Source organism: Sapajus apella, unplaced genomic scaffold, assembly GCF_009761245.1.
Source record: "Sapajus apella isolate SASKATOON/1434 unplaced genomic scaffold, GSC_monkey_1.0 scaffold2, whole genome shotgun sequence".
NCBI classification, from domain to species: Eukaryota; Metazoa; Chordata; class Mammalia; order Primates; family Cebidae; genus Sapajus; species Sapajus apella.
In genome coordinates, this window is record NW_022436942.1 from 12,554,643 (window position 1) to 12,581,943 (window position 27,301).

Consider the following 27,301-nt stretch of genomic DNA (forward strand, 5'->3'; position numbering starts at 1 on the left):
CTCATGATCCACCCGCCTCGGCCTCCCAAAGTGCTGGGATTACAGGCGTGAGCCACCGCGCCCGGCCACCACCAAGTATTCCATGAGACATGCATTGTGCTAAATGACTGAAGGAATTTATACCCAAACCACTGAAGAAGCATGTCAACTGCTACATGCACACTAGAGAATTCAGCAGCCGATGACTCTGCACTCAGGCTCTCTTGTCATCATTGCCTTACACCTGCCAGACTGTGGTCCTTGGTGTCTAGGAGACCACACTTTCCCCCAAGTGCAGAAACAGACTGAACTGTACTTTATTTCTGAGTGGAGAGTACAGATGATCCTGATTCTCCAGACCATGGTTACAAAGTGAAATTTAAAGCTAACATAGGCCGAGCACGGTGGCTCACACTTGGAATCCTAGCATGTTGGGAGGCCAAGGTGGGCGGATCGCTTGAGGTCAGGAGTTTGAGACCAACCTGGCCAACATGGTAAAAACCTGTCTCTATTAAAAATACAAATATTAGCCAGCTGTGGTGGCGCGTGCCTGTAATCTCAGTTACTCAGGAGGCTGAGACAGCAGGATCACTTGACCCCGGGAGGCAGAGGCAGTAGTGAGCCGAGATTGTGCCACTGTACTCTAGCCCGGGTGACAGACAGAGACTCTGTCTCAAAAACAAAAAAATTATAATAATAATAAATAAAATAAAGCTAACATAGAAAGAGGCAGGGACATGGACACTAAAGTTGTTTTTACTCGACTTTTTAATGACCTCGCACAAAAAAGAGAGAATTCAAGTTTGGTTAGTGAATCTGGGCTGAATTAGGTTTAGGAAACAACTTAAGACTGTTACAGGATGATTGTGCAGGTAACTCCAGCATCCTAATAGATAAGCCTTGGCAATCTTGTCCTCTTTTTCCAGCATGCCAGCAGTGTTGTGCTCTATATTTCCTGCTCTCCTCCAAGCTGCATGCTCCCTGAGTTGGTATTACTATATCACCAGATTCCAGTGGTTTACCTCCTAGACATTCTGTGATTTGTGATCTGAAGCAGGAGATAGGCTCAAACCTGTCTGATTGATGAGTTATAAGTGCTTCCATTTAATTCCAGCAATATACAAAGCCATTATTTACATCATATTTAGTACCATTATTTGTGAAATGCCTACTTTTACAAGTGATTTTGATAGCTGGGGTCTTAAAGTTTCTTAACTCACAAATAGAAAAAACTGATTCTGCCTATCTTAATGTTAAGGGGAATTTGTTGGAAGATTTTGGAGTCTCTTAGGGAATCAAAAGGGAAACAAAAGAGGCAAATAGTGGGAGAACAGAAACCCAGGGGCCTGTTCCAGGGCCTGAGCAGCCTGGCCGTAACCTCCAGCTAGAGTCCAGCCAGCTCCAAAGACTTCTAGCCCTGTCTCTCAAGAACAAATGTCACAAATCCAGGGCAAGACATTGATTGGCCCAGACTGGGTCAGCAATCCACCTCTAGACACATCAGCTATGGCTAGGGCAGGAGCAGATCTAAGTTTTACAGGGGACAAAACTCATACAATTTGGAGAGCACACCTTGAAATAGTTAAGATGTCTGTTTTACATTGTACAAATACTGTTGGGAAAAGCAGCAAAGGAGAAAGAACTTAGAGTTCCTACATAAATTGGTTATGAGTAACATATAAACAAGGAAGAACAAACTGCGGAAGGCTGCAGGAGGCCTCTGAGGAGGAAGGCCTCTTCATGCCTCATGTTCTGGTGCAGGGTGACCTGGGCCCTGCTACCATAATCATTGTGCTCAAGAATGTAAAACCCCTTCGTAGCACTATGACATAGCCAGAATTGTAGGCTCCTTGTAAGGAGTTCTCTTAGCTGTACATAGATAATCAGCTAAAGATAACCACGTTCTTGTTTTGTGAAACTCCCAGACCACTGCTGTTATCAATCCTTAGGTTGACACACCAGTTCTGGCTCACTGATTCACTTCTGGCTCGCTAATTCACCATCACTCCACCTCTACCCTATAGATCAAAGTGATTGTAATCAATAAATAGTGTGGATGATGAGAGCTCAGGGCCTTCACTGTATCCTCTGAAGTAATAAAGTGATGGCCCCCTGGTCCCACTTTCTCTCTTAATCTGTCTTTTCACCACCAAACACAGGGTACTGAACATGGGGTGATATAGGGTAGTTCCCTACAAAATACAATGCCCGCAGCACTACAAAAAATCAGGACAGAAGAAATCACAAATACAAAGTGCCTACAACCACTGTCAAGAAAGGAAGTGAGGGCCGGGCGCGGTGGCTCAAGCCTGTAATCCCAGCACTGTGGGAGGCCGAGGCGGGTGGATCACGAGGTCAAGAGATCGAGACCATCCTGGTCAACATGGTGAAACCCCGTCTCTACTAAAAATACAAAAAATCAGCTGGGCATGGTGGTACATGCCTGTAATCCCAGCGACTCAGGAGGCTGAGGCAGGAGAATTGCCTGAACCCGGGAGGTGGAGGTTGCGGTGAGCCGAGATCGTGCCATTGCACTCCAGCCTGGGTAACAAGAGCGAAACTCTGTCTCAAAAAAAAAAAAAAAGAAAGAAAGGAAGTGAGACAGAAGGATAATTGAAGTAGGAAGAAGAGCTTGTGGTCTTAAATGGTTGTGGCTGAGTAGGTGGATTATTCTCTTTGTAATTCTCATAAAAATATTTGTCCATGTGAACACATTTTTAGGGTATCTCCTAAGACTTTGAAAGGAACTCTCTCATGCAATGAGGGCCACTGAAATTTTTTTTTTTTTTTTGAGACAGAGTCTCCCTCTTTTGCCTAGGCTGAAGTTCAGCAGCTCAATCTTGGGTCACTGCAACCTCTGCCTCCTGGGTTCAAGCGATTCTCCTGCCTCAGCCTCCTGAGTAGCTCCAACTATAGGCCTGAGCTAGCACGCCTGGCTATTTTTGTGTTTTTAGTAGAGACAGTGTTGCACCATGTTGGCCAGGCTGGTCTTGAACTCCTGGCTTCAAGTGAAAAAAGGGAGAGCCTGGAAAGACAGAATAACAGCAAACCACTGTCTTATCCTGCACCTGCTGCTATAACAAAATACCTTAAAGTAGGTAGTTTATAAACAACAGAAATTTCTTTCTCACAGTTCTTGAGGCTAGAAGTCCAAGATCCAGTCACCAAAAGACTCAGTGTCTGGTGAGAGCTGCTCTCTACTTCAGAAATGGCAACTTCTTGCTGCATCCTCACATGACAGAAGGAACAAATGTTATATCCTCACATGGTGGGAGGGGCAGAAGGACTAGGGCACTCCCTCCAACCTTTTATAAGGGTACTGATCCCATTTATGAGGGCAGAGCCCTAGTGACTTAATCACTCCCCAAAAGGCCCTACATTTTAAAATTTATTTTTATTATTTATTTTTGAGACAGGGTCTTGCTCTGTTACCCACACTAGAGTGCAGTGGTATGATCATAGCTCACTGCAGCCTCAACCACCTAGGTTCAAGCAATCCTCCATCCTTAGCCCCCCAAGTAGCTGGGACTACAGATGCACACCACCACACTCAGCTAATATTTCTATTTTTTGTAGAGATAACATCTCACTATGTTGTCCAGGCTGGTCTTGAACTCATGAGCTCAAGTGATCCTCCCACCTCAGCCTAAAAAGTTGGGATTACAGGTGTGAGCCACTGTGCTTGGTTGGGGACATGTTCATGTCAAGGCCAAAGTTCTTTTTGCTCCATCATGCTACCCAGCTTACAATTTTGGACTTACAATTTTTGTGAGGATTTATGAACATTCAGTCAGTACACGTGACTAGGTCTTCTTCATAATCTCAATCAAATTATTTAATTTAATTATTTTTTTTAAGTCAAGGAAGAAAAGAATGGCCCTGCCTTTTGGAGAAGCAAAGAGCCCAGAAGTGTGAATGAATCTCCTCCCAGGTGAGATTGTTGTTTGGAATATGTGTTTAACTTGCTAACCAAAACATTTTTACATTACAACTTGTTTTTCTTAATGTTTTTTCTCTACCAATGGCTTTGGACTAAGTACTATTAATCTCATATGTGCAATAATGAAGAAGGTATTTTTGAGAGAACTTTTTCTCAATTCAAATCAGTTAAATAATATTTCTAATTTTCTATATATTACTGAATATATAGATGTCACAATATAGACAAATCACTAAAATTAAATTCAAAAACATCTGTTGACCTCTGGTTCTGTGTAGGGCACTATGTTAGGCCCTATGATGGATGAGTAAGTCATAGATCCTGCCCTTGTGAAGCTGATTCTAACCAAAACATACAGCATTTGCACAGAGAAAGAAAATACACAGTCCACATGCTAAGTATCCTGAATGTCTGAGCAATTTGCAAAGAGACTTATAGAGGGGACAGATTATATTCAGTTGTGGGGAGAAGTCAAGATGCCAGGTGACAGTTGGTAAAGGAATAGGGTGCGTGGAGATGGGGACACTGCCGTTGGAGGAATAGTGGAAAAGGAGATCCAGGCAGGAAAGAAATGGAGCATGTGTTAGTCCCGTGTGATTGAAAATAGGACCTGAAAGTGAAATTGAGTCCATCCTTTGGAGGGTCTTAAAAGTCCATATGGCAATGGGGAAAGGATCCCCTGTTTAATAAATGGTGTTGAGAAAACTGGCTAGCCATGTGTAGAAAGCAGAAACTGGACCCCTTCCTGACACCTTACACTAAAATTAACTCCAGATGCATTAAAGACTTAAACATAAGACCTAACACCATAAAAACCCTAGAAGAAAATCTAGGCAAAACCATTCAGGACATAGGCGTAGGCAAGGACTTCATGACCAAAACACCAAAAGCATTGGCAACAAAAGCCAAAATAGACAAATGGGACCTAATCAAACTCCACAGCTTTTGCACAGCAAAAGAAACAGTCATTAGAGTGAATCAGCAACCAACAGAATGGGAAAAAATTTTTGCAGTTTACCCATCTGACAAAGGGCTGATATCCAGAATTTACAAAGAACTAAAACAGATTTACAAGAAAAAAACAAACAAGCCCATTCAAAAGTGGGCAAAGGATATGAACAGACACTTTACCAAAGAAGACATACATGAGTCCAACAAACACATGAAAAAATGCTCATCATCACTGGTCATCAGAGAAATGCAAATCAAAACTACATTGAGATACCATCTCATACCAGTTCAAATGGCAATCATTAAAAAATCTGGAAACTGGCCGGGCGCGGTGGCTCAAGCCTGTAGTCCCAGCACTTGGGGAGGCCGAGGCGGGTAGATCACGAGGTCAAGAGATCTAGACCATCCTAGTCAACATGGTGAAACCCCGTCTCTACTAAAACTACAAAAAATTAGCTGGGCATGGTGGCACATGCCTGTAATCCCAGCTACTCGGGAGGCTGAGGCAGGAGAATTGCCTGAACCCAGGAGGCGGAGGTTGCGGTGAGCCGAGATCGCGCCATTGCACTCCAGCCTGGGTAACAAGAGCGAAACTCCGTCTCAAAAAAGAAAAAAAAAAAAAAAAAAAAATCTGGAAACAACAGATGCTGGAGAGGATGTGGAGTAATAGGAACAATTTTACACTGTTGGTGGGAGTGTAAATTAGTTCAACCATTATGGAAGACAGTGTGGCGATTCCTCAAGGACCTAGAAATAGAAATTCCATTTGACCCAGCAATCCCATTACTGGGTATATATCCAGAGGATTATAAATCGTTCTACTATAAGGACACATGCACACGAATGTTCATTGCAGCACAGTTTACAATAGCAAAGACCTGGAACCAACCCAAATGCCCATCGATGATAGACTGGACAGGGAAAATGTGGCACATAGACACCATGCAATATTATGCAGCCATCAAAAATGAATGCGTTTGTGTCCTTTGTAGGGACATGGATGAACCTGGAAACCATCATTCTCAGCAAACTGACACAAGAGCAGAAAATCAAACACTGCATGTTCTCACTCATAGGCGGGTGTTGAACAATGAGAACACATGGACACAGGGAGGGGAGCACTACACACTGGGGTCTGTTGGGGGAAAATAGGGTAGGGACAGCGGGGGTTGGGGAGTTGGGGAGAGAGAGCATGGGGAGAAATGCCAGATATAGGTGAAGGGGAGGAAGGCAGCAAATCACACTGCCACGTGTGTATCTATGCAACAATCTTGCATGTTCTTCACATGTACCCCAAAACCTAAAATGCAATTTAAAAAATGAAAAGAAAAAAGAAAAGAAAAGAAAAGAAAGAAAGAAAGCGAAAGAAAGCGAAAGAAGAAAGTGAAAGAAATAAAGAAATTATATTATTCTGAACAATAATAATTAATATATTTTATTATTGAGTAGTCGGTTCAAACTACTCATGATATCAAAGTTTACTTACCTACATCACTAAATAAGCAAGTTATGTATAATAAATAATATATGTATATTTTTCCTTAAATTATAATATATGAGGAAACATTTATTTCTCTTGCCCAATTTGTTAAATTTTCTTAGAAAAACACATGCACTACTAGTATATTTGGTTGACAAATCAAAATTGTATACATTTATGGGGTACAGTGTAATGTTTTGATATATGTATAAAATATGGAATAATTAAGTCAAGTTAACTAACATATCTATCACCTTACTTACCTATAATTTTTTTTGTGGTGAGACATTAAAACTTACTGTTAGTAAGGGCCGGGTGCGGTGGCTCAAGCCTGTAATCCCAGCACTTTGGGAGGCCAAGGCGGGTGGATCATGAGGTCAAGAGATCGAGACCATCCTGGTCAACATGGTGAAACCCCGTCTCTGCTAAAAATACAAAACATTAGCTGGGCATGGTGGCGCATGCCTGTAATCCTAGCTACTCAGGAGGTTGAGGCAGGAGAATTGCCTGAACCCAGGAGGCGGAGGTTGCGATGAGCCAAGATGGCGCCATTGCACTCCAGCCTGGGTAACAAGAGTGAAACTCCGTCTCAAAAAAAAAAAAACAAAAACAAAAACAAAAACTTACTGTTAGTTATGTTGAAATGTACAATACATTATCATTGACTGTAGTCACCCTACTGTGCAATAGATCTCAAAACGTATTTATCCTGTCTGTAAAACTTTGCATTCTTTTATCAACAACAGTCTTTGGTAACCAATTATTCCACATTGTATTTTGTTATTTCAACTTTATTAGATTCCACATAAAAGTGGAATTATGCAGTAGTTTTCTTTGTGTATCTGGCTTATTTTACTTAGTAAAATATCCTTTAAATTTATCCATATTTTTAAATTGACATCTACCCCTTTTTAAGGCTGTATAGTATTCTATTGTGTATGCTATTATTCTAAATGTATATACCACATTTAGAATAAAATTGTAATTTAAATACATACTCATCTATTGGTTGGAAAACTCATGTGTAATGGAAAAATATTTGTGTGGCAACATGTATTAACATAATACAGCATATAAATGTCTCGTTAATAACAGCTAATTTGTACTGAGCACTAACCATAATACTATAGATGTGTTAATAAATTTTGTTCTCACAGTGAAAAAAAAAAATAGTCCATATGAAGACTTTACATTTCATTTCACAGGACATGAGAAACTGAAAGTTTTGACCAAGAGAATGATATAGAAGCATTACTACAGAAAAATAATCCAGCGGTTGTGCTTAAAATGGATTGAAGTAGGGAAAGACCAGAGACTGGTGGAAAGTCATTAGAATGTGAACTGGCTAGTGGTAGCAAGAATAAAGAAAAAGGGACAGATGGAAGAGACACTTCATAGGCAGAATCCATAATACCAACATTTGATTGAAACAGGAGAGATGGAAAGAGAAACTACTGTGGTTTCCAGCTGGGGTGACGAATAGTGATGCCCTTCAAAGAAATAAGGATGTCAGAAGGGATCACACCCATGTTTAAACAGATTAAGCTTGAGGTCCTAGTGGGCCTCATCTGGTGGAAGAGTTCATCTGGCGGTTGAAATTTTAGTCTGGAAGGTGGGAAAGAAGCCTGGGTAAATTTAAAAAGAACAAAAAGGAGTTTCTTTTTTTTTTTTTTTGAGACTGAGTCTCGCTCTGCCACCCAGGCTGGAGTACAGTGTTATGATATCTGCTCACTGCAACCTCTGCCTCCCACGTTCAAGCGATTTTCCTCCTTCAGCCTCCCAAGTAGCTGGGATTACAGGCGCCCACCACCGCACCTGTCTAATTTTTTGTATTTTTAGTAAAGACAGGGTTTTGGCATGTTGGCCAGGCTGGTCTTAAACTCCTGACCTCAAATGAGTTGCCCACCTCAGCCTCCCAAAGTGTTGGGATGATAGGTGTGAGCCACTGCACCTGGACAAAAGGAAAAAAGGAGTTTCTTAAATTGCATAAGTTAAAGTGTGATACTGTTACACACTTTCGCTATTTAGATATTAGAAGGAGGAAGGGAGTGTAGGATTCTAGGAGCTGCCAGTCAAGGGATACAGAGGCATAGGGAAAATTAACATGAATTGGATCCCTGAAAGACCGTTTATAGCAAGGGGAAATATCCAGATTAGAAAAGTATTGCAAAATGCTGTTGGAAATAGTGAAATCCTAACTAGGGATATTCACAAACTCATAGTGGGTCATGGTGCGTTGCTTAGCTTGCTGGGGAGGGGCCTTTTCTCACTGCACTTTCCGTCATTCTCACCCTCTCTCACAGTGTGAATAAGAGGACCTATGAGGTCTCTTTTAAACTTAAATATCATTATTATTATTACTTCTTTTCTTACAAAAAAAAAAAATAGGAAGTTTCTTTTTCCTAAACACATTACCAATTTGCTGTGTAGAATTTAAACCTTATGGCCAATTATTCCAGATAAGAAGATTGTTGGACAGTAAGGAGTTAGCAATAGAGTTCCTGTGATCTTGTCAGAGTTCTCAAGGCTTTGAAGGTTCTGATTTGAAGCTAAACATCAAAAGAAAAAAACCTTACTAGGCTGGGCATGGTGGCTCACACTTGTAATTCTAGCACTTTAGGAGGCCGAGGCAGGTAGATCACGAGGGCAGGAATTCAAGACCAGCCTGACCAAGATGGTGAAACCCCGTCTCTACTAAAAATACAAAAATTAGCCAGGCACGGTGGCAGGCGCCTGTAATCTGAGCTACCCAGGAGGCTGAGGTAGAGAATTGCTTGAATCTGGGAGGCATAGATTGCAGGTAGCCAAGATGGCACCACTGCACTCCAGCCTGGGTAACAGAGTGAGACTCTGTCTAAAAAAAAACTTTCTAAAGCATTGCATACCATTGCTTAAAATGCGCATTGAGACCCCTTTTTAATGCTGGCGTTGGAGAAGGGACAAACAGCAAGCTGAATTCCTTTCACCATATTTCTCAAGGGGTGCAGCTGGCATTTTGTGTGGTGCCATTTGTGCTTGTGCAGAATGGTGCCACACATTGTGAAACTTCAGCTAACCTGGCTTTTGACCACTAAGTACCAGTGATACTCCCCATTTATTGTGGCAACTAAAAAACACCAGCACACATTTTCTTTTTTTAAATTTTATTCATATGAAGCTCTGAGATACATGGGCAGGATGTGCAGATTCGCTGCATGGGGAAAACACGTGTCATGGTCACCATGCATTTTCATGGAACTACCCTGGCTACTTCTGGCTCTCAACACACTTGTCAGATGGTCAAGATTTGTTGCCATTTCTCCCATTCTGTGCTCTTTCTCCCTTCTCTGTGCTGTCTTCTCTATAGCCTTCCCTAATATCTTAGTCTATTTTCTGTTGCATATAACAGAATACCTGAAACTGGCTAATTTATAAGGAAAAGAATGCATTTCTTATAGTTATGAAGGTTGAGAAGGCCAGGGTCAAGGTGTTGTATCTGCTGAGAGCTTTCTTATCTACAAATTGATTAACCTATTTATGAGGGCAGAGCCCTCATGACCCAATCACCTCTTAAAGGCCCCACCTCTCAATTGCACCTTACAATCCTGGCTATGTATCTGTGTATCTGAATCTCTCAAGGGCTCATGGAGAGTACAGACTCCTAGGTTGTACTCCAGGCTGCTGAATCCTCAGCTTTAGGGACAGGGTTCAGTCATCTGTTTTTGATAGCTCCCTAAATGATTCTGTCAGCTAGCTATCAAGGTTTGGGAATTGCTGGCCTAAATAATCAACAATGACATCAATCTCCCCCTGGATTATTGGAAATACTCAGTTCATAATATGTCTCTAATTCACCCATCAGCTTCTATCTCCCCTGCCAAAACCTCACTATCATCTCTCATCACTTCTGCAACACTTCTAACTACGCTCTCCACATCCCTTTTCAGTACCTCTCTGCCTCTGCCTGAATCCATTATCCACCTTAAAGCCAAAATGATCTTTTCCAAATGTCCCTTTCTTGCTTAAAACCTTTCAGTGGTATTCCATCACACAGCAAATACACCTTTTACCACATCTAGATGTCCCTGCAAGACCTGGCCATTGCTTACCACTCCAGCCTCATCTCTTACCACTTCTCTTACTCATCACAATAGCTAGAGCACTGCAAACTCTTTCCAGCTTAGATCTTTGAACTTCTTTCCCCTCTTAACATTGCTTTTCACATGGCTCACTCTTTCTCATCCTTCAGGTCTTAGCTTAAATGTCCCCATCCCAGAGAGGTCTTGCTTGATCACCTAGTTTGAGGTATGCCACCTGTTAACAAACACATATAGGTTTTCTTTTTTCTTTCTTTTTTTTTTTTTTTCCACACACAGGTTTTCTTTGTCAGACTGCTCTGTTGATTTCACTGCACTTTTGTAAGCTGTAAGTCTTGGCTGTTGTGAACAGTGCCGCAATAAACATACGTGTGCATAGATTGGATAAAGAAAATGGGGCACATATACACCATGGAATACTATGCAGACATAAAAAAAGGATGAGTTCATGTCCTTTGCAGGGACATGGATGAAGCTGGAAATCATTATTCTCAACAAAGTAACACAAGAACAGAAAACTAAACACCGCATGTTCTCACTCATAAGTGGGTGTTGAACAACGAGAACACATGGACGCAGGGAGGGGAACATCACACACCGGGGCCTATCAGGGGGTGAGGGGCTAGGGGAGGGATCGCAGGGAGTCAGGGCACTGGGGAGGGATAGCATTAGGAGAAATACCTAATGTAGATGACCAGGTGATGGATGCAGCAAACCACTATGGCACGTGTATACCTATGTAACAAACCTGTACATTCTGCACATGTACCCCAGAACTTAAAGTATAATTAATAAATTAAAAAAATAAATTATAACTACATGTTCATTGCTTATTGTCTGTCTTCCTGCTGGAATGCAAACTCCATGAGAGCTGGGACCTAGATATTCTTGTGCACTGGTATATTTCTAGTGTTGGCCCAGTGCTTGATACATACTAGGTGCTTAATATTTGTTGAATGAATAATCATATTCTTTACAATCTAGCCTGGCTTACATAATATTGGCTTGTGGGAGTGCGATTTGCTCTAAATCCCTGTAATAATAAACCATGTTTGGATAGAGTTGATGTATTTCCATTATTGCCCCGAAAAATGTGATTTATGAGCTTCTGGGAGGAGGGCTCTGCCCTATAGCAGGGCACTGAGTGAAATTCTTAACATGGTCTTTGTACTTGGAACGATTGAGGGAGGGGCAGTTCTAGGAATAGACACCCACATCCTCCCAAACTCAAGTCTTCATTTCAGTATGTAATTCCCCCCATTTCTAGGACACTTTGAAGTTCCATTGCTTTCCTCCAATTCAGAAAAATAAAACAGGGTTTTAATTAATGTTTGCAGCTGGGTGAGATGGCTTATGCCTGTAATACCAGCACTTTGGGAGGCCAAGGTGGGTAGATTGTTTGAGCCCAGGAGTTCAAGACCAGCCTGGGCAACATGCTGAAACCCCATCTCTTAAAAATAAAAATAAAAAAGAAAAAATTAGCTGGGCTGGTGGCATGTGCCTCTAGTCCCAGCTACTCATATCACTGCACTCCAGCCTGGGTGACAGTAAGACCCTGTCTTGGCAAAAAAAAAAAAAAAAAAAAAAAAATTAATGGGGTTTGCAGTAGTTGTTTTAGATTACTGTGGAGGTTAGAACTCTGCTAGAAGTGAAAGAAATGCATTTTAGATTTAAAAAGGGAATGTATTGTAATTACTGGGTTAACTCATGAAATTCAGTATTCATTATATATATATATATAAATGGAAATAAATAAAGATATAGGCATAGAGCTATCAGTCTAATCTGGCATAATCTGGCATATTTGAATTGCTGGGCTCTATGTTATATTCTAGATGTATTAATACAATGGTGAGCAAACTCAGTAAAGTTTAGAAGTGGAATCCTGGGAATGTAGGAATGCTAAGAATGGAATTTAGACACAGCTGGAACTGAGGGCTTCAGTATCACAGAACTTGGTCTCTGTCTCCTTCTCTGATGTTTGTGTGTCAATTGCATCTTCTCTCCATGAATACTACACCCTCCATTGGGCAGCAAACGAGTCACCGACTCATAAATTCACATTTTACAGCTTTCACCACCAGACAAAGGCTAACTCACGCACTTTCTTATAACAAATTTTTAAATCCTGAAGAAAGTCTCTGATTGCCCAGCTTGAATAAATGACACACTGCTAAAAAATATTCACCACAGCTGACAGATCGGAGTCTTTAAAAACATGGCAGCTTCCATGTGCTCTGTGTGTAGAGGGAAGAAATAGTTTCCAAAGAGGGTGAAGAGGGAGCTGGATCTACTGTCCTATAGTTTTCTAGCACTGTAATCTTTGTAATTAAACCTTTGAGTCAGATGTTTAAACATAGGCACTCTGGGATAGGAAACACTAATTAGAGGACTAAAGGACGTTATCATGTACAAAGATTTGAAACACCTCCTAGGTGCCATGTTTTAGGCCTAATGATGAGAAGCTGCAGGTTACAAGAAGGATGTTTTTACCTTGGGATATCAGACTTACATAAGTACTGTCACTTTTCAGAGTAATAGCAAACAACAGGCCTTTAAATACCTGAGGGATGAAAAATAATCTACCTGTGATTTCTGATAATGAGATTCAGTATTTAGGTTTCTCTCTCTGTAGTGTAGCTCTTTATTAGGGGGTAGTTCTATGTTTTCATAGGGATTTTACAGGAGAAAACCTAGTAGGCATTTCACCAAAATGATCTCTTAGGAAAGGAGCATTTTGTGATCTACTTAAAAAAAAAGACTGCCATTGCTTGAGAGTGTGAAAAACATAGAGGAACACTGAGACCAATAGGGCTGACCCAGAGTAACGTATATATAAATTTAATTGAGTTCACCTTGAATAATGCAAAAGGAAAAAAATAATGACAATGATTAGCTTTCAGTCTAGGTCTGCTAAGCTCAAACCCACCAGGGTAGATTTTGATCTGAGTTTACATCTATCTGTATCCTCCACTAACATTTACCTAACGAAAGTTTGAGGAGCAGGGCAACTCATGCCTATTTGAGGAGCAGGGCAACTTTCAGCACTTTGGGAGGCTGAGGCATGAAGATTGCTTGAGCCCAGGAGATCAGCATCAGCGTGGGCAACATGGCGAAACCCGGTCTCTACAAAAAAATACAAAAATTAGCCAGGTGTAGTGGTGCGTGCCTGTGGTCCCAGCTACTTGGGAGACTGAGCTGAGAGAATCACTTGAGCCTGGAAGGTTGAGGCTGCAGTGAGCCAAGATTGCACCACTGAACTCCAGAGCGCCCAAAGCGCCCAAGATTGCTCTGGGCAACAGAGCAAGATCTGTCTCAAAAAAATAAGTTTGAAAGCAGATTTTTTTTTTTTTTTTTTTTTTTTTGAGACGGAGTTTCGCTCTTGTTACCCAGGCTGGAGTGCAATGGCACGATCTCGGCTCACCGCAACCTCCGCCTCCTGGGTTCAGGCAATTCTCCTGCCTCAGCCTCCTGAGTCGCTGGGATTACAGGCACGTGCCACCATGCCCAGCTAATTTTTTGTAGTTTTAGTAGAGACGGGGTTTCACCATGTTGAACAGGATGGTCTCGATCTCTTGACCTCGTGATCCACCCGCCTCGGCCTCCCAAAGTGCTGGGATTACAGGCTTGAGCCACCGCGCCCGGCCTGAAAGCAGATTTTTTAACCACAGTACATGGCAAGAAGAGGATGAGCTCTTCTGGAAAATTGATCTTAATAAACAGAATTAAAGCTGACCAACTTGGCATTTTTATGAAATTAAAATGTGCTGCACTAAATTGTACATCATTAGCAAAATGGAAGGGGGAAAAAAAAAAAAAAAAAAAAACTCCAAGGAAGTGAAGCTTATGCTTTTCTCTAACAAGAAGCATTTCTCAGCAGAAAGCAGAAAAAGGGGGCGGAGTTATTCCTGTCTCCTTGTAGGTAATCACGCAGCCTCTGGAGCTATACTGGCTGACTTCAAATCCTGATTCTACCTTAAGCTAGCTATTTAATCTTTCCAGGCTTGACTCTTCTCATAGGTGGAAGGGCTCATAATAGTACCTATTCCATAGGCATGATATGTAAGGGCTAAATCATGTACATATAAGGTGCTTAAACTCTGTGTGGCACATAGTGAGTCTGTATTATTATAAAACATAGCTCTTTTGTTATTGCTGATGATCAGGAAGTGAATCACAGGATAATCACTATTCAGCATCCTCAGAATCTTTGATCAAGTCCTTGGAGGGCTTTCCTCTTTTTCTACTCTCACTAGTAATACTGTATTATTTTAAAAATAAAAATGCTGTTGTGCAATAATATGGCTTGAGGTACTAGTCTTAATTTTCTAAGAATTTGTTATACAATAGGTTGCTCTAGTTCTATTATAGGACCAAGTCCTGTTTTTATGTAAATATACTACGCATGTAAATGCATGAATCCAGGATGTTTAGAAACTCAAGAGAAAACATTCAAAGGCTCCAATATTTGTTCTGAGTCTTTTTTTTTTCTTTTTTGAGACAGAGTTTTTCTCTTGTTGCCCACGCTGTAGTGCAATAACACGACCTTGGCTCACAACAACCTCCACCTCCTGGGTTCAAGTAATTCTCCTGCCTCAGCCTCCCAGGTAGCTGGGGTTACAGGTGGATGCCATTATGCCCTGCTAATTTTGTATTTTCAGTAGAGATGGGGTTTCTCCATGTTGATCGGGGTGGTCTCGAACTCCTGACCTCAGGTGATCCGCCCACCTTTGCCTCCCAAAGTGCTGGGATTACAGGCGTGAACCACCGTGCCCAGCCTTGTTCTAAGTCTTTATTTCTTGATTTTTTCAAAATAAACTGAAAACATTAAATAGATATACTATCTTCTCTCTCTCTCTCTCTCTCTCTTTTTCCAGACAGGGTCTCACTTTGTCACTCAGGCTGGAATGCAGTGGCACAATTTCTGCTCACTGCAGCCTCAACCTTCTGGGCTCAAGCAATCCTCCCACCACAGTCCCCCAGGTAGCTGGGATTCCTGGTCTCAAGCTATCCACCCACCTTGGCCTCCCAAAGTGCTGGGATTACAGGCGTGGGGCACAGCTCCCAGACAAGAGACAGGGTTTTGCCATGTTGCCCAGGCTGGTCTTGAACTCCTGAGCTCAAACGATCTGCCCACTTCGGCCTCCCAAAGTGCTAGAATTACAGGTGTGAGCCACCACACCCAGTGATATATTCTCTTATATGTTAATATAGTTTTCTCAGTTTATTACTATTAACAAATATTTATAAAAATACGAAAAAATCATTGAGCAGAGGTAGAATCAATATACTTTCTTCTTCTCCTCTTCAGTCTCCTCCATCTTTTTATTCCTATCTTCCTCTTTCTTTTTGCCCCTTTCTGCCTCCCTTTATATGCCTGTTTGAAAATTTTAATTGGCTATATAGTCAGCAGCAGAATTGTTCTGTACATTCTATATATTAATCTGCTTGTTGGTTTTAGACATTACGAATATCACCTCCCATTTTGTTATCTACCTGTTAGCTTTGTCTATGTGGTGTCTTTACTGAATATAATTTTAATTTTGATATTAATAAAATTAATCAAGAAGGTTTTGATTCAGATCAACCTGGGGTAAGCACACTTTCCTCCACCTTTCCTACTGAATGCAAGTAAAAATCCTGAATGGAATATATACAACAATCGATTGTCTGATTTTTAAAAAAATTAATCTTCTCCATAGAATTTAAGTAAGACCCAGAATCACATAACATAATATTCAAAATGTCCCAACTGGGTCCAGTGGCTCATGCCTGTAATCTCAGCACTTTGGGAGGCTAAGGCGGGTGGATCACCTGAGGTCAGGAGTTCAAGACCAGCCTGACCAACATGGAGAAACCCCTATCTCTACTAAAAATACAAAATTAGCCGGGCATGGTAGGGCATGCCTGTAATTCCAGCTACTTGGGAGGCTGAGGCTGAATAGCTTGAACCTGCGAGGCGGAGGTTGTGGTGAGCTGAGATTGTGCCACTGCACTCCAGTCTGGGAAACAAGAGCAAAACTCCATCTCAGAAAAAAAAAGTCCCAGATGCAACAAAAATTGCTTGACATTTGAAGAGCCAGGAAGATTTCAACATTTTACGAAGGACAAAACAACAGATAACAATCCCAAGATGACACAGATGTTCGAATTACAAAAGACTTTTTTTTTTTTTTTTAAATAGAAATGGGGCCTCGAGGTCGGCCGGGCGCGGTGGCTCAAGCCTGTAATCCCAGCACTTTGGGAGGCCGAGGCGGGTGGATCACGAGGTCAAGAGATCGAGACCATCCTGTTCAACATGGTGAAACCCCGTCTCTACTAAAACTACAAAAAATTAGCTGGGCATGGTGGCCCATGCCTGTAATCCCAGCTACTCAGGAGGCTGAGGCAGGAGAATTGCCTGAACCCAGGAGGCGGAGGTTGCGGTGAGCCGAGATCGCGCCATTGCACTCCAGCCTGGGTGAAACTCCGTCTCAAAAAAAAAAAAAAAAAAGAAATGGGGCCTCACTATTTTGACCAGGTTGGTCTTGAACTCCTGCCCTCAAGTGATCCTCCCACCTTGGTCTCCCAAAGTGTTGGGATTACAGGCATGAGCCACCATGCCTGACCCAACCAAAGACTTTAAGGCAACTATTATAACTAGGCTCCAAGAAATAAGTATGAACCCCTTTGAAGCAAATGGAAAGACAGAAAGTCTCAGCAGAGAAATAGAAGACATAAAAAAGGGACTCAATGGAAAGTTTAGAATGAAGAAATACTACAATAATTGAAATTTTAGAAATTCATTGAAAGGCTTAATAACTGGAATGGAGATGACAGAGGAAAGTCATTGAATTTGAAGATAGATGAATAGAAATTGTCTAGTCTAAACAAAAGAGAATAAAGATCGAAGGAAAAGACAAACAGAATCTCAGGGTACTGTGTGGCAATATAAAAAGATCTAGTATTCACATTTTCAGAGTCTCAGAAGGAGAGGAGAAAAAGTGTAGTGCAGAAAAATAGCCAGGCACAGTGACTCGTGCCTGTAATCCTAGCACTTTGGGAGGCCTAGGCAGGAGAATTGCTTGAGCCCAGGATTTCAAAGACAGCATAGGCAACATAGTGAGACTCTGTCTCTAAAAAAATAATAATAATTAAGTGTAAAAAAAATTAATGAAAAGAAAGTATTTGGAGGAATAATGACAGAAAATTCTCCAAACTTGGTAAAAGACATAAACTTACAGGTTCAAGAAACTCCATGAATCCCAAAAAAGATAAACTCCAAAAATTCTACACCCAACCACATCATGATCAAACTGCTGAAAATAATAAAGAAAATTAAAAGATACTTAGAACTTAACGACAATACATATCAAAGTGCATGCAACTGAGCTAAAACAGACTTTAGGGGTCTGTTCTAAAGCTATATTTATAGCTTTTACTCTATTCACCAAGAAATAAGAGAAGTTAAAAAAATAAATGAGTTAAACATTCCACTTAAGAAATTGTAGGCTGGGAAAGGTGCAGTGGCTCACCTGTAATCCCAGCACTTTGGGAGGCTCAGACATGGGGATTGCTTGAACCCAGGAGTTTGAGGCCAGCCCTGGCAACATAGTGAGAACCCATCCTTCCAAAAAAATTTTCAGGTTTATAAAAATAAAAGAGAGATTTCAAGCTGGGAATAGTGGCTCATGCCTGTGACCCTAGCAATTTGGGAAACTGAGGCAGAAGACAGGAGTTCGAGACCAGCCTGGGCAACATAGTGAGAACCCCTATCTCTACAAAACAAAGTGGCTTTCCACTATTTTGGAGGTTCTAATCTTGTGGGAGAGAGAAGATAATGTAAAAGGATAAACTTCCCCCCAAAACTATTGAAATTTATAAAAAAAGATAAACCATCAACTCACGGCAATATAGGGTAATAGTAATAGTTTGCACATATTGTTTCCAGTTTTACAAACTCATTGTATGTATCCTCACAGAAACCTAATGAGATGGGTGCTATTATTGTATTATTACTATTATTATTATTATTATTATTTTTAAAGACGGAGTTTCACCATGTTGGTCAGGCTGGTCTTGAACTCGCAATCTCAGGTGATCCGCCCACATTTGGCCTCCAAAGTGCTTGGATTACAGGCATGAGCCACCACGTCCAGCCTATTGTATTATTTTAAAATTAGGAAATCAAGTCCTAGTTCCACTAAGATGTCAAAAGACAAAATGGGCACAGATTTAGTTTTATTTGTGATTCTAGAATTGGGAGAAGTGGTCTGAAAAGCTGAGAAGAGGAGGTTGACTTAATAGGCAGAGAAAGGCTGAAGAAAGCTGAAACAAGACAAAAATTGGATTGCTTGTTTCAAAGTTACTGTTCTTATAGTGTTAAAAACACAGGACGCTACTTCATTATTGACTTAGGTTGAGTGGAATCTGTTTTTCTGGAAAACCGGTCAGTTTCCAAGTTCAGTTTGATTAGTGCTACTAAGCACAAGGGACTCCCTTCTATTTTGGTCTGTTCTGCTGGGGCCTCATGCAGGAGGCTAGTTGAAAACAATGGCCTCTCATAAACTTTGTTTAACAAAGGTCACATAACTATTAAGTGGCAGAGACAGGATTAGAATTTAGGTCTCACCATACTCTGCAACTTAGCTTCTCTAACTTGTTTCCTTGTGTACCAAAGTAAAGAAAGGTCATGGTGAGCTGGAGAGAATAGGGAGGGTAAAGGACACAGCATTGATTCTGAAAAAAAGTGCTGATCCTATTGGGAAAATGTGAAGAGTATTAGCAGTAGGTAACTAAAGAAAACACCATTTAAAAAAATCTCAGGCCAGGCACAGTGGCTCAGGCCTGTAATCTGAGCACTTTGGGAGGTGGCGCTGGAGGTGGGCAGATCACTTGAGCCCAGGAGTTTGAGACCAGCCTGGGCAACATAGTGAGACCCCATCACTACAAAAAAATACAAAAATTAGCTGGGCGTAGTGCCAATGCCTGTAGTCACAGCTACTCAGGATGCTGAGGTGGGAGGATCACTTGAGCCTGGGAGGTGGAGGTTACAGTGAGCTAACACCACTGTACTACAGCTTGGGTGACAGAGTGAGACCCTGTCTCAAACAAAGAAACAAAACCCTCTCTTCATATTCCTATTTGAATAGTTTTTTCTTTATAGGATCCATTAGCAATGTACAATTAAAGGACAATCAGGTTTCAAAACTAGAATGAAAAAGTCCTTTCAGTGGAAATATCAGGGCTCCATGAAGGACAGGCACAATACTTTCAACATCGAAAGTGCTTCAATATATGAAATAAAATGTATTTCAGAAATGTAGTTTATTTCTGAAAACAGAAAAGTATACTAAAAGATTACAGTATCATATCTCCTCTAGTCAATGGGTTATGACCAGCGAAGTTATATGACTTCCTTGTTTTAACAAGCATTCCTTTTTATGGAAAACATTTGTGTTCAGAGTCTTAAACAACTGCAGTTGGGCCAACAGTTTCTCTTTGTTGCTTACTGTGAAATTCTGCAGATCACGTTTAACATTAAATTCTACCTGACAGGGATCACCAGGAGAGCAGTACACCATCCAAGGACTCGACTCTCTATCCTCGTTCAGACCTCAAAAAGCTGTCCCTTCATGGCCAAGGTGCCTTTCGACCCCTACCTTCCCCCTCCAGGAGGAGCTCTCAGTCTGCAGCAGCTACTGGCAAGGCTGTCAGCGAGCCATCGAGCACAACAAACACAAAGGAACCCCAGGGACTTCCAGATCACAACGACTCCATAAGTGAAATTCCTTTCAAGTGCAATGGGAACGGAAATGAGTTTTACTTAGGAAATTCCCTCCTAGATTCCCCTTCACAGAGCAACTCAAACCTAGAAAAAAAGGAGTCGGAACTTCATTTGTATGTTATTTCCATAACCTCATCAGTATTTCTGCACTTAAAAAGTTCATGGAACAATTATATTATAGTAAGTGTCCTCCGAAGTTAATCCTGACCTGAATTTTTATTTTTTTATTTTTTGGAGCAAACAAACCCTCCCACCTTTACCTCCCATTTTGGAAATTTAGCCTTGGAATTTAATAATATCATGAAAAACAAAATGTGTTGGACAATTAAGGAGATGATTTTATTTAGGCGATTGCAATAGGAAAAAATGCTCATTAATGAGCAGTTTGTGGCCGGGCATGGTGGCTCATGCCTGTAATCTCAGAACTTTGGGAGGCCTAGGTGGGAGGATCACTTGAGGTCAGAAGTTCGTGATCAGCCTGGCCAAGATGGTGAAACCTTGTTTCTACTAACAAATACAGAAATTAGCCGGGTGTGATGGCACACGCCTGTAATCCCAGCTATTTGGGAGGCTGAGGCACGAGAATCACTTGAATTCTAGAGGCAGAGGTTGCAGTTAGTTGAGATTGTGCCACTGAACTCCAGAGCGACAGAGGGAGACTCTGTCCCCCCAACAAAAACAAAACAAAAACAAAAAAACTCTGGGGTTTTGTAGAGGCAAGTAAGTAAGGTTAAGTCATGGAAGTCATGAAGAAGGAGGGAGACAGGTCTTATCTTGGAACATGTGTGAGCAGGTGTTCTTTTGCAGTTGCTGGGGTGACAAAGACCTCAGGTAAGCTTCAATGTTGTCAGTTTGTTTCTGTATTGCTTGGTTGTGCTATTGAAAGTGGGTTGATGGGGGAGACGTTGTTACAGGATCAGATAAATTTATCTAGAGATCACCATTCTAAGTCCTTATTTTATAAATGAGGAAACTGAAACAAAATTTTTGAGTGATTTACTCAAGATTATATAACTTTAGGGGCAGAGTCAGAACTCCCATTTAGGGACCTTTTTCTTAGTTTTATTAGATGGTTTAAAAAACAAGTAATTATTAAAAGAGCAACACAATCTCTTTATCTTCAGGAATAGAATTTTTATTAGTGATCTTTCAACATAATAATAATTATTATTATAAAGGGCTATTTCAGTTAGAAGAAACTAGGAAGCCAGGGTTTTATAAATGGCTAAAAATTATGAAAGATTACAAGACAACTATTAATTTTTTTCTCACACCACTGTTTGAAAGACTTCAAATATTTAAAATTTCTTTCTAAATTTTTAAACAGTTTCTTCAAATTAAAAATGTAAACAGGGCCGGGCGCGGTGGCTCAAGCCTGTAATCCCAGCACTTTGGGAGGCCAAGGCGGGTGGATCACGAGGTCAAGAGATCGAGACCATCCTGGTCAACATGGTGAAACCCCGACTCTACTAAAACTACAAAAAATTAGCTGGGCATGGTGGCGCGTGCCTGTAATCCCAGCTACTGAGGAGGCTGAGGCAGGAGAATTGCCTGAACCCAGGAGGCGGAGGTTGCTGTGAGCCGAGCTTGCGCCATTGCACTCCAGCCTGGGTAACAAGAGCGAAACTCTGTCTCAAAAAAAAAAAAAAAAAAAAGTAAACAAATTAAAAATAGAGAAAAACTCTGGTCTATTAAAAAAAGATCTCATATAGTCTAGTAGAAAAGCCAAAACTTAATTTACTTAAAAAAAAAATCTATGTAAATACTTAGAATAACTGTTTGTATCCCTGAATTGCCCAGCTGCAGGTCTTAGCACTACTTTGTAATTCTGCAGCTGAGGCATGGTTGGAGCAGTCAGACTGGCCAACTCATTACCCGCTAAGCTATAAATAGTGTGTGCAATAAAAAATGCAGTAACAGTAACTAATATCTATTGCTATTTTCCTACTAGATAATAACAATAGAACAGAGCCTGATGCTTCATGGATATTAACGTATTTAATTTGTACAACAACCCTAAGAGGTAGGACTGTTATTCCCATTTTATAGATGAGGAAATTGAGGCACCGAGAAATTAAATAATACGTGCAACATCAACTATAGCTAGTGTAGAGCTGAATCCAGGTAGTCTGATTTTTTTTTTCCTATGGCCATTAAATAAATTTGGGTAGAGGAAGACTATCAGTTGGTAGATACTATCATTGAAAATTAAGTTTTCTTAGCCAGGTATGGTAGCATGCACCTATGGTACTAGTTACTCCAGAGGCTGAGATGGGAGGATCATTTGAGCCCAGGAGTTGGAAACTCTGCTGCACACTACTACACTCCAGCCTGGGCAATAAGCAAGACCTCATCTCTAAAATAAAAACTAAGGCCAAGTGTGGTGGCTCATGCTTGTAATCCCAGCACTTTGGGAGGCTGAAGGGGGTAGATCACCTGAGCTCAGAAGCTCGAGACCAGCCTGGACAACATGGTGAGATCCCATCTCTACAAAAAATTCAAAAAATTAGCCAGGCATGTGGTGTATGTGTACTCGGGGGTCTGAGACAGGGGGATTACTTGAGCCTGAGAGGTGGAGGTTGCAGTGAGTCAAGATTGCGCCACTTATACTCCAGCCCGGGTGATAGAGTGAGACTGTGTCTCAAAATATATATATATATATAAAAAATAAAATTTTAAAAAAGTAAAATAAAAAAAAAAAAAATTACAATAATATTCTATCCCTTCCTTGAAAGATGGAAAATGAATAAGCAAATATTTCACATGTAAGTGAGGAATCAGGTTAGAATTCATTCTACTAACAATAAGCTACTAGTTCAATATAAAAGTTTTTTTTTTTAGATGGAGTTTTGCTTTTGTTGCCCAGGCTGGAGTGCAGTGGCACGATCTTGGCTCTCTGGAACCTCCGCCTCCTGGGTTCAAGTAATTCTCCTGCCTCAGACTCCCAAGAAGCTGGGATTACAGGCACCTGCCACCATGCCCGGATAATATTTGTATTTTTTTTTTTTTTTTTTTTGAGATCGAGTTTCGCTCTTGTTACCCAGGCTGGAGTGCAATGGCGCGATCTCGGCTCACCGCAACCTCCGCCTCCCGGGTTCAAGCAATTATCCTGCCTCAGCCTCCCGAGTAGCTGGAACTATAGGCGTGCGCCACCATGCCCAGCTAATTTTTGTATTTTTAGTAGAGACGGGATTTCACCATGTTGACCAGGATGGTCTCGATCTCTTGACCTCGTGATCCACCCGCCTCGGCCTCCCAAAGTGCTGGGATTACAAGCATGAGCCACCGCGCCCGGCCTAGTCTCAATCTCTTGACCTCAGGATCCACCCGTCTTAGCCTCCCAAAGTGCTGGGAGGCTTCTTTTCCTAGGAATTAATATTAACCTATCACAGTCTATGTTGAATTAATATTGTACTACCTCATGGATAATGTAAGTACCTAGCAACACAGTACAATTCTATTTATACCTTGGCCCTTTCTTTGTGCTATTGTTGTCACATATTTTACTACTGCTTATATTATAATCCCCCTCCATAACATATTGTTTGTTTTAACTAACAAACTTAGAAAAACAGCATTTTATAATTATCCACATGAGCCACCGAGCCTGGCCAGAATGAGTTTTATAAACAAATCATGTACTGTAGGGGGGATTAAAGAATAGATATATAATATTGACTAAAGATAGGGGTAATTGATTATCAGTAAATAAAAATTCTAACAGTTTCCACTTTTTCCTCTTTCAGAAAGCTACCCTTTTACAAGATCCCCTCTACGTTAGTGAGTTCAGTCCTGCTATTAGAAGTCAAAAGCCATATAGGTAAGAAGTGATGATATATGATAGAGTTGCATGGGGGATTTTTCTTTCCTCTTTGCCTCTCCTTTTTTTTTTTGAGACTGAGTTGCGCTCTGTCACCCAGGCTGGAGTGCAGTGGCAAAATCTCGGCTCACTGCAACCTCCACCTCCTGGGCTCAAGAGATTCTCCTGCCTCAGCCTCCTGAGTAGCTAGGACTCCAAGCACCCACCACCACACCCAGCTAATTTTTGTATTTTTTAGTAGAGACAGGAGTTTTGCCACTTTAGCCAGGTCGGTTAGATTGGTCTGATCTCAGGTGAGCCGCCCTGCTCGGCCTCCCAAAATGCTGGGATTACAGGTGTGAGCCACCATGCCTGGCCCTCTTTGCCTCTCCTAACTGTTGTATGTGTGGCTATCACAATTATACCTCTACCTCATCTGCCTGCCCTGATGGTTAGGTCCACAAACACAACTATCCACTGGATATCTTTTGTTTGTCTCACAGGAACCTTAAAGTCAACATATTCAGAAGAGAACTCAGCATCTTCCCTCTGGAACCTGACTTTCCTTCTGTGTTTCCTAACACAGGGAATGGTGTCATTATCCCCAGATCACCTAAGCAAGAGTCCTAGATGTCACCCTTGCCTCCTCTCTCCCCTTCGTTTCCCGCATCCAGTCAGTCACAGCATGCCTTATTTATTGTGCCTTTAGTATCTCTGGATAACATCCTCTTCTTTCCATGGCCACTTGCTCAGGCTCCATTATCTCAGTTCTGGGTTCCTACAGTGTTTTCCTAGCTAATCTCTCTGCCTTCACTCTTGCTCCTCTCCGGGCCCATTCTCCACTACAGCAGAGGAATCTTTCTGAAACACAAATCTGATCATGTAGCTCCTCCCAGGAAGCCTTTGAATGGCTTCCCATTGTCCTTAGATGAAAGTCTAAACAGTGTACAAAAATATGTATGACATCTCTTTTATCTTTCTGTCCTCAACTGATGTGTTCATCCTCGCTCCTTCCCTAAGCTCCTGCTCCAAATGAACTTTTCACAATTCTCAGAAAGCTCCCTGTTCTCTTCCCTCTGGGGCCTATGGTAATGGCCCCTGTTCTGTAACGCTAATCTACTCATCTTCGTCTTCCTGAATAACTTCCATCTCATCAAGTCTCAGCTTATTTATCATTTTCTCTGAAAATCTTTCTTGATATTCTAGAACTAAGTTAGGAGGGACTCCTCCATAATGTCCTATGCTCACATATTTTTTTATTTTTATTTTTTAGATGGAGTCTTGCTCTCTTGCTCAGGCTGGAGTGCAGTGGCATGATCTTGGCTCACTGTAACCTCTGCCTCCTGGGTTCAAGCAATTCTCCTGCCTCAGCCTCCCAAATAGCTGGGATTATAGGCACCCGCCACCATGCCCAGCTAATTTTTGTATTTTTAGTAGAGACGGGGTTTCACCATGTTGGCCAGGCTGGTCTGAAACTCCTGACCTCATCATCCTTCAGCCTCAGCCTCCCAAAGTGCTGGGATTGCAGGTGTGAGCCACCACACCAGGCCTGCTCACACATCCTGTAGCACTTACAAGTCTGTATTATGATTGCTTGTTCATTATTTGATGCCCTATTATGCATTACGTTCCTTAAAGGCAGGGACCCTAGAATGAATGCATAAATAAGATAGAGACTGCGAACAGATCATAAAAGGACCTATATGGAAGGCTAAGGAGTTTGCATTTTATCCAGACTTCAGAATTCTGCTATGTTCTGATCACAGACAGGTAGGCTGTATATTGTAGTACTTACTTGTGATGTGAATCTCTCTTTCATTAGATTGTGAGCCCCTGGAAGGCAAGGACTATGTCTTGTTACTCTTGGTCTTTTTCTTACTGAAAACAGTGCTTTGCACATAGTAAGCACTCCGTGAATTGACAGTGTTAGCAATTTTGATGTTATGCAGGTCATGGGCAAATTTTGTGACATTTCTGATAGTGAGGTATATTGGAGAGTCATGTAAATGAGCTGAGAGTGAGTTAATTTTAAAAGATGTATATTCATTCCCCACTAAAAGGAACCAACGTTCCTTAGAGGACATTCTAGATCTGGGGCAGGACATACACAAAATAAGTCTGAAACAGTTTGTTCCAGAAAGAAAGGACAGGGCCCTAAGTAAAGGGCACAGGAACCCACATGAAGGAGCTCCCAGTAGTCAAAGACGGGACAACTTGAGTATCAGAAAAAAATTAGAAATGAGGCTGGGTGCAGTAGTTCTCACCTATAACCCTAGCACTTTGAGAGGCCAAGGTGGGTGGGTCACCTAAGGTCAGGAGTTCTAGACTAGGATTACAGGCATGTGCCACCATGCCCAGCTAATTTTTTGTATTTTTAGTAGAGACAGCGTTTCTCCATGTTGGTCAGACTGGTTTCGAACTCCCAACCTCAGGTGATCTGCCCACTTAGGCCTCCCAAAGTGTCTTTTTTAAAAGGTTCTATGGATAGCTTAAAATTTCTACAGGTTTTCATATGTTTACTTTAAAAAAAGTATCAGTTTTCATTTTAGTGTTTTACTTATAGTGGTTTTAAAACTAATTGTATGATAAACAGACTCAAATTTTGTGTATGTGTGGCTTGAAATTTATTCCTGAAGGCAAGAAGGATGAGTTCTACCACTCTCTTGACTCAGGAAAAGCATATTTCTTACAAAGTTAATTCCTGAAGGCAACATACTTAAAATGCAGTGATTTCAAATGCACTGTGAAGGATGCCATGATACACAAGAGATAGTCTCTATCTGTAAGGCATCTTCAATTTAAAAGGAATAAATATCCCCTAGGTTTTCAATTTAGAAACTGTGTCACAGATGGGACAGTTCTGCAGCTTGACCATTGTGAAAATCATACACAGCGCTTCTGAGATAATATAGGAAGAGCCTTTCCAGCATTTTGCAAATTTGAGGTATTATTTATAGTAAATGTCTGGAAAGATGAAAAAATACAGGGAAAATAGAGCTTATTAGATTAAGTATCTTTCCTACGGCTGGGTGAAGTGGCTCATCCTTATAATTCCAGCACTTTCAGAGGCCAAGGTGGGCAGATCACTTGAGGTCAGGAGTTTGAGACCAGCCTGGCCAACATGGCATAATCTTGTCACTACTAAAAGTAAAAAAATTATCTGGGCATGGTGTGTATGCACTTGTAGTACCAGCTACTTGGGAGGCATAAGAAGTGACTGTTTCAAAACAAACAAGCAAACCCAAAATCTTCCTGCAACATTATTTTGCTGAATTAATGTTTTCTCTCTCTTTCCTTCCTTCCTTCCTTC

At 41.2% G+C, this 27,301-nt stretch overlaps 1 protein-coding gene across 1 annotated transcript in view; it reads left to right on the top strand.

The window, feature by feature from the left end:
* The window catches only part of CUNH12orf56 (chromosome unknown C12orf56 homolog), a 107,811-nt gene that overhangs the window by 40,699 nt on the left and 39,811 nt on the right, over nt 1–27,301 (top strand). The window contains exons 3-6 of the mRNA XM_032286808.1: nt 3,838–3,910; nt 19,964–20,372; nt 23,939–24,012; nt 25,916–25,976. Coding sequence (XP_032142699.1) covers nt 3,838–3,910; nt 19,964–20,372; nt 23,939–24,012; nt 25,916–25,976 — 617 coding nt within the window. The remainder of the gene's footprint in view (nt 1–3,837; nt 3,911–19,963; nt 20,373–23,938; nt 24,013–25,915; nt 25,977–27,301) is intronic.